Consider the following 11,542-nt stretch of genomic DNA (forward strand, 5'->3'; position numbering starts at 1 on the left):
CTCAAGACCGCTCGCTGTATTACTTGTGTGGTACTCATGCGTTTTGTGCTTGTATACCTGTTACCCGTAACTCCTACCACCATAATGAACATATCACGACTGGCTATGTCCAGATAAAATGCCTGCTTCGTATATCTTCGCATTGCTAGTTCTTCGAGGGATGGAATGATGGATTCTAGAAAGAAGAAACCAGCCTTAAGTTCTATATATAAATCAGCTGAGAGTTTGTTTTCAGATTGGTGAAGATCCCGCATGATAAACTTGCATGTATTTGATGGTACTAAGACCTTTCCGGATCTGATCCTTGTTAGTTTAGTGAACATCTAAGCATAATTCAGCCTCGACGTTGCCTGGATACGGAAACATCAATGATTTCTGCCAGTATCTAAGTAGATTGTGCTAACGTCGTGTATTTTCTTTTGGCAAAGATTGAAATGCTAGGGAGACAGATCAAGCCACGTGATTGGTGGTTGACTCAAAACTCGTCCCGAGCCTCCGTGCAAATTGTGTTAATGCTTGATTTAAAGTTGCAAGTCTCCTCGCTGTGCATCTATACAGCTATTTACCAAAGGTATTAGATGCCACATATCTCCTCAGTGGAAATCTAACCACCAGTTCAATATGGACTGGATTTGTACTCTTGGGCATGTTATGCTTGGCTACCTAGTGCTCGCATGCGGAATCGAGTAGAGAGCTCCACGGGAGATATTTTTCAAGACCCAATATTCGCCCTCACTGACACAGTTGAAACTTCATTCGGCTGTAATCTGTCGGACTTAGCTATAGATTCTTCTTGCTTTCCATTCCATAATACTTCGTCTCTCCTACGATAGAACTTCTCTTCGAATACTTTCCCCTAGACTCGCGCCTGGAATCTTGCCGATGATTTTGATATTCCAAACTTGGTCTTTTGACCCGTGAGAGGGATACTCGTATAAAATCGATACCAATTGGACATGAGTTCAATAGGATTAGTTCTCAACAAGTTGCACACAAACGAGGTATCGAATTGTGAAAGTTCCTGAAGGATGATAAGATGAAGGAATTGGGCTAGAAGTAAGTACCTACAACGAAAGTACGAAGGAGTTCCGGTCTTTCTTCTCTCTTCAAAAGCAAAAAAACGATCGTTTGACGCCTAAGGTGTTATTTCCTGAGGTTTGTCAACTCGATATCCCGTATAAAAGTTGGGTGGTTTGTGCCATCAAATCCAAGTTTTCTATCTCAATTGATTGAATTTCATAAAATCTGACTATGCGCTGAGCTGGATGAACGTTGCTTAAGCTCCAGGGTAGGATCAGTTGTGGTGAGGGATCATAGCTCTTTTTTAGCGCCGGGTCATGCCGAGAACTGCACTGTAAGTCAATTCAGCATTATCAATTGATATCCTCAAGATGTTTATCATTCCAACATCGTAACATTCTATTTACCAACCACCACCTTTCATATATTTCTGCCGTACGATAGTTATTCCTATTGAATGAATAAATAACACATTATTTCTGGCTGTCATGAGGTCAAATGATCTATTGATATGCGAGATTTCCATTGTAAAATATTATTGCTGCTCTTTATCCTGCCGACCAACATTTAACATCTACCACAACGCTGTGTGTTTGTAGCCTAACTATGGCATCTTCACCCAATGCACCGGGAAGCCAAAGTCATACCTCAATATCTACTGTGAATCCGCCACCTCCAGCTCATACAAATCAGGGGCTGGAAATCCCTCTCGAAACCTTAGTATCACATCTTCTTGCTTCCAAGCGTTCTCTATCCTCTATTAGTACAGTATGGCGTGCCAATGAAATCGTCACCTCGGCGAAGAATGCATTGGAGGAGAGTGCCATTTTGCAAGCTAAAACTAGGTTTCTACAAAGCGGTATCAATGAGCAGATGAAAACCTTATTGAAGGTAAGAAGAACTGTAGAGTTTGTGTATAATGATGGACAGGAAGATTTCAGCGTAAGTCATCGAACCAAAGCAGTGATGTGCGGGGTTGATCACAATATGCGCAGAATGTCCTACAGAATCTCGATGCCGCGGATGCTCGACTTGTATCTACGATGAATATGCTACGATCGACAATGGTAGATGCGGCTTTCCGACCGGCGGGCGAGGAACCTAGGAATTTATTGGACTTTGTTGATGAGCAAGGCGTGGAGAAGATGCGAGATGGCTTAAAGGAGTTGATCGATGAGTCCAAGGTAACAGAATTTTTTGAAGCTTTCCCGGCGTTTGCATTGTTGACTTTCGATTCTAGGAAGCGGAAGCAGCGTTCGGTACATCAATACTTTCTTTTGACAGCGATATACGCAGCTTAAAATCGGGGTTCAAGAATGGCAAAGGAAAGCCTTCGTCTCCTTCCCCAATACCAAATCATTTATATACACTAGAGGGGCACGCGCAAGAAATGGCTTCCTTACTATCATCACTTTCAAGTCATTTCGACCTATGCTTGAATGCAATCAGACACACAGAGGGAGGATATGCTGCTGTTCGAAATGCAGCTTCCAATCCACCACCAGGCGCCGAACCGGTATCTGTCTCTGGCGTGATGACCAATTCTCATGATGACATAAACGAAGCACCCCTCACTGAACAAGAGCGCGAAGAAATGTTTTCCATCCTCGTAAAAGATGCCGCAGAGGTTGAAGATGTGGTTATGGAACTTCACGATCGTCAAAATGAAATGGAGGGCAAACATGATGCCATCCTTGACTATGTTTCACTTCTCATCGAACAATTCAAACATACTGCGAGCGTATACAAAACTCTAGAGGGTGTATATCAGCGACTTCCAAGATATATTCTCGCGGGCCATGATTTCAGAGCTAGGTGGGAAGATACTAAGGTGCAGATAAATGAACAAATGAATGAACTGGAGGGAATGCGACTTTTCTATGAAAACTATCTTTCCTCTTATGACGGCCTCATACTCGAAGTACACCGCCGTACAGTTGCCGAGGAGAAAGCAAGGTCGATAGCCAAGAAGGCAATGGAGCAAATCAATAAGATATATGAAACGGATGTGAAGGAGAGGAATCATTTCAAATTTGATGTAGGGGATTATTTGCCGGTTGATTTATATCCGGGTATCAATGAAGCGCCACCAAAATGGGATTTCAGATTGGTGGAGGATGAGGAAGGTGGTACTAGCACTCCTTTGTTGGGGAGGAGTGTAGTAAAGGAATCTATCAAGAGAGATAGAGAGAGACACAGGAATTCAAAGGAAAATTGATGGATATCTGATGAAATAGAAATGGTCAACAATTTGTAATGATTTAATTTAATATTGGTAGTGAGGCTTCATTCAAACATATTTTAGTATACATTTGATTGCACTTTGCCACAGCAAAAAGTGAAAATGGAAATCCAATGTTTAAAATTCGGCTTTCGCTTCCATGACACATAACATCAGAATAAATTCCAATTCCTAACCCTTTTAGAAAAGCTGCTGTTCATCTAAGCTCGAAACCGTGTGTCCGGGATTAGCCTCCGAGTCAAATGTCGTGTATAGCGATTAGAATTTTTCATTGGCATTTCCAAAGAAATTGAACACCACCTCTTTTGCATCCTCCCGCTGGCTCAGAAACTGAGATTTGCATTTCTCTAGGAACTGGGAGAGGTGTGAGGAGATGATGTGGTTGGGGAGAAAGGGGGGGAGAAAGGGGGGGGAGGGAAGGAGGGAAGGAGGGAAGGAGGGAAGGAGGGAAGGAGGGAAGGAGGGAAGGAGGGAAGGAGGGAAGGAGGGAAGGAGGGAAGGAGAGAAGGAGGGAAGGAGGAAAAGGAGGAAAAGGAGGAGGTGGTGGTCGATTATTTAGAGTCAGACTTCTATTTCTTTCGTGGCAGAGAGGAAATATCAAGGGGAATGGGAGAAAGATTGTAGGGGAGCATGAGGTTGTTCATGATTTTTGGGCAAAAGCACGGGTTTCTTCATCTTCATTTGATGATCTGAAAGTCTGAGATCAGGGGAGAGGGGGTAGAAAATGGGGGGTGATTGTTCATTTACTATCATCTTGAGGTTTGTCATTGTACTCTTTACTCTCTGTAAAGGTAAAAATGAAAGAGAATACACACTCTATTAAAATATGACAACATGAATTCCGAGCCCCAAAAAGGTTCCGTACTTCCCTTACATTATTGGCTTGTCCCCTTTCCTAAAACCATCCCTAACTTTCATTAACTTGGTACCCGAAAATCGCCTCATTACCACTTGTACCAGGGTTTTCTGGAACCATCTGTATTGGCCATTGAGTAGATTGTTCGGACCATGAACATGTCATTGTTGCCCATAAATCATGATACAGTGCGTCTGCACCTCCATCCGACGTTGAGATTCCAGTTCCAATTCTCCCCGCCTGTAAGCCCATTTCACTATCTCCCGGTGTCTTAATACCTGCACTGGTAGAAGTACCCACTCCAATATCCCCCATACCCACACCCCATCCCGCAATACCCTCCTCAAACCCATCATCCCAAGCCGCCGTGTCCCCAAAATCGAAATTCAAGTTGGCATTCTCCAATAAAGACGCCATCTCCGGATCAAACATTGGACATTTTCCCCTCGATATCACTGACGCTTTGGGAACTATCGCTTCGACTCTCTGCTCCCACGTTTTCTTAAGTGTAGTCAACATCCCATGCATCACGAAATACGTATTATAGTGCTTTCTCTTTCCTTTACTATTTCTCTCATCCCTCGTCCCGCTTTCCCTAGATTCGATATCCGCACCGGAAGAAACCTGCAAATTCGATGAAAGACTACTGAGTCTAAAACACAATGCTTCTAAATACATGCTCAAGCCCACTTTCTCGCGCGTCGTTTCTGCAGACCAGTTTTCCACGTGTGCGAGCACGAATGTGAGTCGGACGAGACTGACAAGGGAGTGCACTAGTTGTGACCAGTGGATTAGATTAAAATGGGTGTAGTCTGTAGTGGGGAGGGAGAGGAGATGTTGGAAGTAGGATGCGCCGAGACGGAGACAGGTGTTGAGATGTTCGGGGGATGGAATGGCTTCTGTGGTTCCCGGGACGAAGGGACGGTAGGGACGACGGAGAAGTCGGAGGGAGTGGGCATAGATTGCGAAGTGGGTGTGTTTGTGATATAGAGAGAGGAGTGCTGGGATTTGTTAGTGTTGCGGCTTTCATGCGATCTCTGGGTGGTTTGAATGAGCTCACGTGAAGATGTAATAGATTCTGGTACATTTCGTTTCCAAGTGTCTAGTTCAGAGGTGAATAATTGGACGTATAAGTCGGTGCTAAAGACGTCCATTTGTGGATAGTTCTTTGCGGTCCATGCATCGTTGATACGATCAGCTACACGCTCAAGTATCACAATAGCCGTTGCCGGTGTAGTCATGTGTGACGGAATGAAGGTATTCGGATTACTGGGAAGAAGATTCTCGTAGGACATAGCTTGCGGCTTATTGAATCCCTTGGAAAGACTTTTGACTGCAAGTCAGTATATAGACAGAGGGTTGCATCAAAAAGAGATGTCACTGACTGAGAACCCAAAACATAACATCCCATGTAGGCTTTCCTAGCCTCCATCGTCCACGCACCATCGCTATTCACAAGACCCTTCAAATCAAATTCTCGAAAAAGAGCATTTTGGGGCTCTGCTTGATCAAGTCCTAAGTCTAAAGCCAAGGAATTGGCAAGGTTCATGTAAGTAAAACATGGATTGTGTTGTGGTTTGGTATGCACGGGATACCAGGCTATATATACCAGAAGACCAAGAAGATAGTCAAGGGATTTTTGCGACTCGACAATTAATTTAAGACTTAACACACGACGGAACTCTTGGTCTAGTTGATGGTGGAGGTATGGATGTGGAGTAGCGGCGGTGGTGAGGATGGCCAAAAGAAGGAAAGGGGATTGTTGGGACAGGGTTCGAATTGTGGGGTTTGCGGGGAGTGTGACGAAAGGGAAGAATGGAAGTTTGGGAATATAGGAATCGAGCAGGTATGTCGCTTGGGATAATGTGAGTTTGCGACTGGAGATGTATCTGGATGGTACGGGTAGTGCATCCTTCAATGGGGTAGGCGATCGGGATTTATCTTGTTTAAAGACGCGCTCGTGATGATTCCGAAGAATTTCAGTGTCTTTCACTGAATCAAGATATACTGTTGTGGGAAGATCAAGAGAGAACTCCCCATCTTTTGAGGGGTTATCCGCAGAAAGCGAGGGAGCGGATGATATTGGGCTACCGGTATCATCTAATTTTGTACTACTCTCTGGACGTACAGTACGTCGAGCACGTCTTGGTCTGGCTTTCTCTCGAACAACACATCGACTTTTGGCTTGGTCGCATCTGTATATAATTAGTAATTGTAACCTAAGAGGACAATAGATTAAACATCGGGATTACCTCTGGCATATTGTACTGTCATCGGCAAAGAAGCATCGATTTTTACTTGCTCTGCAAGCTTCGCAAGCACGTGCATTCCTCATTGCACAATTAATGATAATAGCTAGGGTACATTTGATGCTTGATGTCTAAGGTTTATTGATCTTCAGACTCATAATCGCGATTCTTGATTGTTGCTCGTAAATGAGACAAATGATAATCGGTCAGATCACGGTGGGGACACCCTGTGGCTTATAACCTCCGGATATACGGAAATATGAATAAAGATAAAAATAAATCGCATCATCTCACATAAACACGTAAATGCAAGGATATAATGAGAGCATCGGGAAGCTTTCAAAGAAGCTATACTCTGATGGATAGTGATGTGTTAATTCTGCTGGAAGTCTTGAATCAATGAGATAGCAATTTGTTATAATAAATAGGAACGAAATAGCTAATGTAGCTTCAACGCATATTCATGAACGAAGCAACGATGAGACCATGAATCATCGAACATAGTGTAGTACACACCCCTCTTTGCTCTTTCACTCATAGCTACATTCAGGCCCAACAATCAAAAAGCCATTACTTTCGAAATCTCCCCCTTTCCTCTAAGAGTATCATTTTCTAGGGTTGACATAAAACATACTATCGTAGGCAGCCAGAACCATTGAAGTATTCGGGTGCCTGGAGAATGACTCGGTTTGATGACGATTCTTTTAGATTTCTTGAATACCTCGCAGAAAATGGTGAGTCAATAACAGAAGTAGTCGGATCACTATCACAGCTTCATTGCCTAGGTTGAGTCATTGATACCTCAATATCAGCCACGACTGCTCTGTGATCCGAAAGATACACTCCATCATCAAAGCGATTGCTCAACACCGCATAGGTTCCGTAATTTACTGGCGTATCTTTCGCAGAAAAAATAAAATCGATTCGAGTTGGTGTGTTGTCCACATATCCAAACGATGTAAATGTCATTTCATTCCCATACCGTTTCTTCACAGGGACAAGATCTCGAACATCTGCCATACCCGAAGTTGAAGATGTCATTGTCTTATAGGCTCCATCGTCTGGAGGACTGTTGAAATCTCCAGCAAGCAGTAGTGCAGCGGGAGTATAAATACGTTTGTAATGATCGACCTTCTCCAGAATAATATCAGCACTCTTTTGTCGAGAAATAGGACCAGCGTTATCCAAGTGAGTACTCATGATGATGATAGTCTCGTTCGTCTTGCGATGCATAAATATACCTATAGTAAGTATTCTGATAGAACCAGCATCCCATCCAAAGCTAGGCTTCTCTGGAGTCTCGCTGAGCCAGAAAGTTTTATAGAGAACAAGGTGCCACACCGCTGGACGATAAAAGATGGGAGAATATTCTCCAGCTTCTTTGCCATCATCTCTCCCAACTCCAAGACGAGACCACGGACTTCCAGGACCTTCATTCAAGGCATCGTGAATGTCGACGAGTTGAGAATGGAGAACCTCTTGTAGACAGATGAAAGTCTCGGGGATAGTGGAATTAAACACTAGCTCGGAGCACAATCGGAGACATCGAACTGACCAAAGTTTCTCTCCCTTGAATGGAGATTCCGTTGCATAACGGATATTGTGAGTAAGAACTCGAATAGGAATCGAGATCAACTTCTTATCATCGGAAGCAGTGGAGAGGACAAACCTCTCTCCTTCGAAATCAGATGAACTCTTCTCACGGGTCATGTCGTTATGATGAGTGGAGTAAGAGGTTAATGTATATTTGGAATCGATGTTCGAATCCACAATGATTTGCTGTCAACGTCTGATCAAGCTCAACCTAGTGATATGACGATTGAGCAATCGTGTTTTTCGTCTTACAACCCACGATGGATGTGTTCGTGTATAAGAGTCCAGGGGTAATCCCACAAGAATATGAGAAAAATTGGAAAATTGAAGCTGCAAGAACAAGTTTATGTCATGAAAGAACTATTGATATGGTTCTTAAAAACGCATTAGCATCAAATGACCTGACGGAGTTTTGCACGTCGCTATGCGTAGAAGCATATGAGGAATTCAGTATAGCTATAGCTGTAGATAGCTATAGGGAAGTACCAAGGTAGAAGAATGTAGGTTATTTGTCAGACAGTGAGGTATTTGAGTTGCGGGTCATATGATCCAGATCTTGATGACAATGAGGGGGCTATTTACAAGTCTCGAAATACGTAATCACTTTATTTGTAGAAACGCGATATGCAACAATGTGTGAATGGGCAAATGAGAGAGTAGGAATATGATATTTACAGGTATCACATGACTGAAAATCAAATGGAGTTTAGTGCGAGAGGGGCACTGACACTGGTATCTGCAATCTGCACTCGCGAATCGCAACTTTCCCAACCTCATCATCTCATCACCCAACCACTTCATCGTAAACGATACGAATGCGAATGCCCTCTCAAAATCTAATCATCAGCGTGCAGATTTTATGGATACTTAATGCCACGGTGATCGATATTTGATCATTTACACCTGCATTGGAACGAGAATGCGGATTACCCGGGTACTTCTTTTCTTTCTTTTTGACCATTCAAAGTTCTTAATTGAACCATGAATGTGCCTGTGGCTTCAAAATCCGATTGTAGTCACCGGACAAAGTGACAGGATTACAATTCTCATTGACCAAGCAATCACGAGCATCATCCAACGAGACGCCCTTTGCGCGAAACTAAATCCTTTTGGAGTCACACTTGAATTATTTTCTTTCCGTTTTTGCATTCTTAATTACCCTTTTAATGTTATTTCCAAGTTTTTTATGCACTTCATACTCTTAATACTGCCTATATGATTTTCAAGAATTTTGTGGTGTGGGTGTGATGTCTCACTAAAAGGTGATTCACATATTCCACATGCCTTTATCTAACAAGGCGCAATACGAAAAAGGATGACGAGTTCCTCTTGCGATTCTACTGCATGACTGACTATAAAGTGAACATGCCCTTCCGAATACGTCCTTAATTTCTGTACCCATTCCTGCCCTTTATAGTCGCAGGAACATCCACATTCAAATATCTTTCGAGTTCAGATCTCCAAGTTCCCCGCATTCGCTACAAGTACATAGACCGGCCTTGAGCCGGATCTATTGAGAGCGTTGATCCTACCTATCACTCAAATTACACACCATGCCTTTCAATGAGCTCCAGCGTCGGGACTCCTGGCCTCCAACCATTATTCATCTCCGCGAAAACAACGCAGACATTGACGCGATCGATGAAGACCCATTCTCCTATTTCCTCACATCGCCAGACGAGATCACAGATGACGATATCGATGACTTCTCTGCCGGTATCATGTCCGATGATGAAGGAAAATCTGAAGTCCGGGAGATTTCTCCATCGTCCTTACAGCGAGCGCCATTAGATGACGAGGAGGATATTTTGTTTGGATTCCCCATGCCTCTAAGCTTGAAGGACTTTACAAAAGTGCATGGAAATGGAAGAGAATCACGGGCTGCGCACCGAATGGATCAACAGCTCAAAGGACTCGGAATTTCTATGTCCGACTTTACAACCAGCCGAGGTCGAGCAAAGGCACGGCCAACACCTCCACAAGGCCGTGGTCGAGGCCAGACACGAAGCCTACCATTAAGAAGACCTCACTCATGGCGCGAACCTAGTCCTGACCTGAGGTCCATCAAAGAGGAGGGTGAGGACGAAGAGGAAGTGAGGGAAGTTGGAAAGATGCCCTCGATGGTTCTCAGTCAGGCTGTGGAGAGTCCGAAGCCGAAGAAGAAGGTTCACTGGGCACTTTAAATTGTGTCGTGTCGTGAAGAAATTGCACATCATATTTTGCATTGCTTGGAGTTTGGATACAGGTATACCGCGAGGTTGGATTTTCATTGAGCATATACCCGTCTGCATCGTGGTCTTTGGACAATGTTTTCTTCTTATAGCATAGCATAGCATAGCTTAGCATCGCGTTATTTCTAGCATAATTTTGCACGGGTAATATCAGGAATTGCATTATATTCATACCTAAGAATCTCTTCCGTGCTCATGTTTTTGTGCTTCCGGCTATTGCATGCGTGTACCTAGTCGCTACCAATAAATTTCATATATATATTTTCCAATTTGTTCCACCAAACTACCACCACCAGTGGGTGCACGGACTCACGGGACAGTCTGTATAACTTCAAAAAACCCAAAATGAGATAATATTATGACTAAATAGCTAATAATTATCACAATTTCGATTGTATATATTCCCTATTAATATTAATAAAAGTTCTATATTTACTGAATAATTCAATATAATTTTTTTGAATTTTCTTTTATATAATCTTATTTTATTTGTTTTATATAATCTTCTTTAATTCCTTCAATATTTTCTATTATTTTTTTCAAACTTATTATTTTAATTATCACGGAGGGATAGCTATGTCGATTGGTTACTCTAATCATATAATAGGTATATATAGTAATAATAAACTAGATTGATTTGAAATATAATTATAAAGATTATATCTATTTTATATACCTTGATTGAGTAATGAAATTGCTTAATTAAATATTAGGGTTTACAAATGAAATAGGATAAAAATTGATATAATAATTATAGAATAGGTAATTTTAAGAAGTACCTTGTTGAATTATATATTATTATATAAAACCATAAATTCCATGATATATTCTCCAGATTAATTGATATTTTGATAATTATATAAAATAATCTGTATAATAAACAAAGGAAAATTAATAGGTAATATACATTGCAAATATTAATAAAAGCAGCCTCCAGGTAATTACTATTCTTTTAATCTATTTAATAAGTATATTAATAAATAAAAAAGTATGAGATATATAAAACATATAATTTTTTATAAAAAAAAAAGAGAAAATTGTTTTCTAAATACAAATAATTATAAAATAAATATTAATTCTTAAATAAATAATTTAAATTTATAAATTCTTACTAATAGGATTATGCATATTATTATATTTACAGATTGATTAAATATTTGTAGCTTTTGATTTGAATAATAAATACGCATAATGTTTTATAGCAATAATAGAATTATATAGAATTTAATAGATATTAAAGATTTTCAATTAGGAGTATTAATTGATTTAAGTATAAAAGAGGAATAGTTTCCTATTTCTAAGCTTTAAATTATTTATTTTTACTCGATATTTGATTATACTATCTCTTATT

At 41.2% G+C, this 11,542-nt stretch overlaps 4 protein-coding genes across 4 annotated transcripts; 2 read left to right on the plus strand and 2 right to left on the minus strand.

Moving 5' to 3' along the window:
• The first annotated feature begins 1,413 nt into the window (after positions 1–1,413).
• Positions 1,414–3,358, plus strand: EAE97_008031 (uncharacterized protein). Its single transcript, XM_038878545.1, has 3 exons — positions 1,414–1,962; positions 2,016–2,204; positions 2,261–3,358. The coding sequence occupies exons 1-3, from the start codon at positions 1,627–1,629 to the stop codon at positions 3,236–3,238; spliced, it is 1,503 nt and encodes a 500-aa protein (XP_038730795.1). The 5' UTR covers positions 1,414–1,626; the 3' UTR covers positions 3,239–3,358.
• Positions 3,359–4,169: 811 nt separating this feature from the next.
• EAE97_008032 (uncharacterized protein) lies at positions 4,170–6,546 on the minus strand (the record flags this gene model as incomplete). The annotated part of the gene is made up of 4 exons (XM_038878546.1): positions 6,371–6,546; positions 5,504–6,313; positions 5,179–5,444; positions 4,170–5,119 (listed from the first exon to the last, which is right to left on the minus strand). Exons 1-4 carry the CDS (start codon positions 6,451–6,453, stop codon positions 4,170–4,172), a joined length of 2,109 nt encoding a protein of 702 aa, XP_038730796.1. The 5' UTR covers positions 6,454–6,546.
• A 595-nt stretch (positions 6,547–7,141) lies between these two features.
• Positions 7,142–8,077, minus strand: EAE97_008033 (uncharacterized protein; the record flags this gene model as incomplete). The annotated part of the gene is made up of 1 exon (XM_038878547.1): positions 7,142–8,077. The coding sequence occupies one exon, from the start codon at positions 8,075–8,077 to the stop codon at positions 7,142–7,144; it is 936 nt and encodes a 311-aa protein (XP_038730797.1).
• A 1,436-nt stretch (positions 8,078–9,513) lies between these two features.
• Positions 9,514–10,143, plus strand: EAE97_008034 (uncharacterized protein; the record flags this gene model as incomplete). Its single annotated transcript, XM_038878548.1, has 1 exon — positions 9,514–10,143. The coding sequence occupies one exon, from the start codon at positions 9,514–9,516 to the stop codon at positions 10,141–10,143; it is 630 nt and encodes a 209-aa protein (XP_038730798.1).
• Between the last annotated feature and the right edge of the window lie 1,399 nt (positions 10,144–11,542).

This window comes from Botrytis byssoidea (assembly GCF_014898295.1).
Source record: "Botrytis byssoidea strain MUCL 94 chromosome Unknown BBYS_016, whole genome shotgun sequence".
Classification (NCBI taxonomy): Eukaryota; Fungi; Ascomycota; class Leotiomycetes; order Helotiales; family Sclerotiniaceae; genus Botrytis; species Botrytis byssoidea.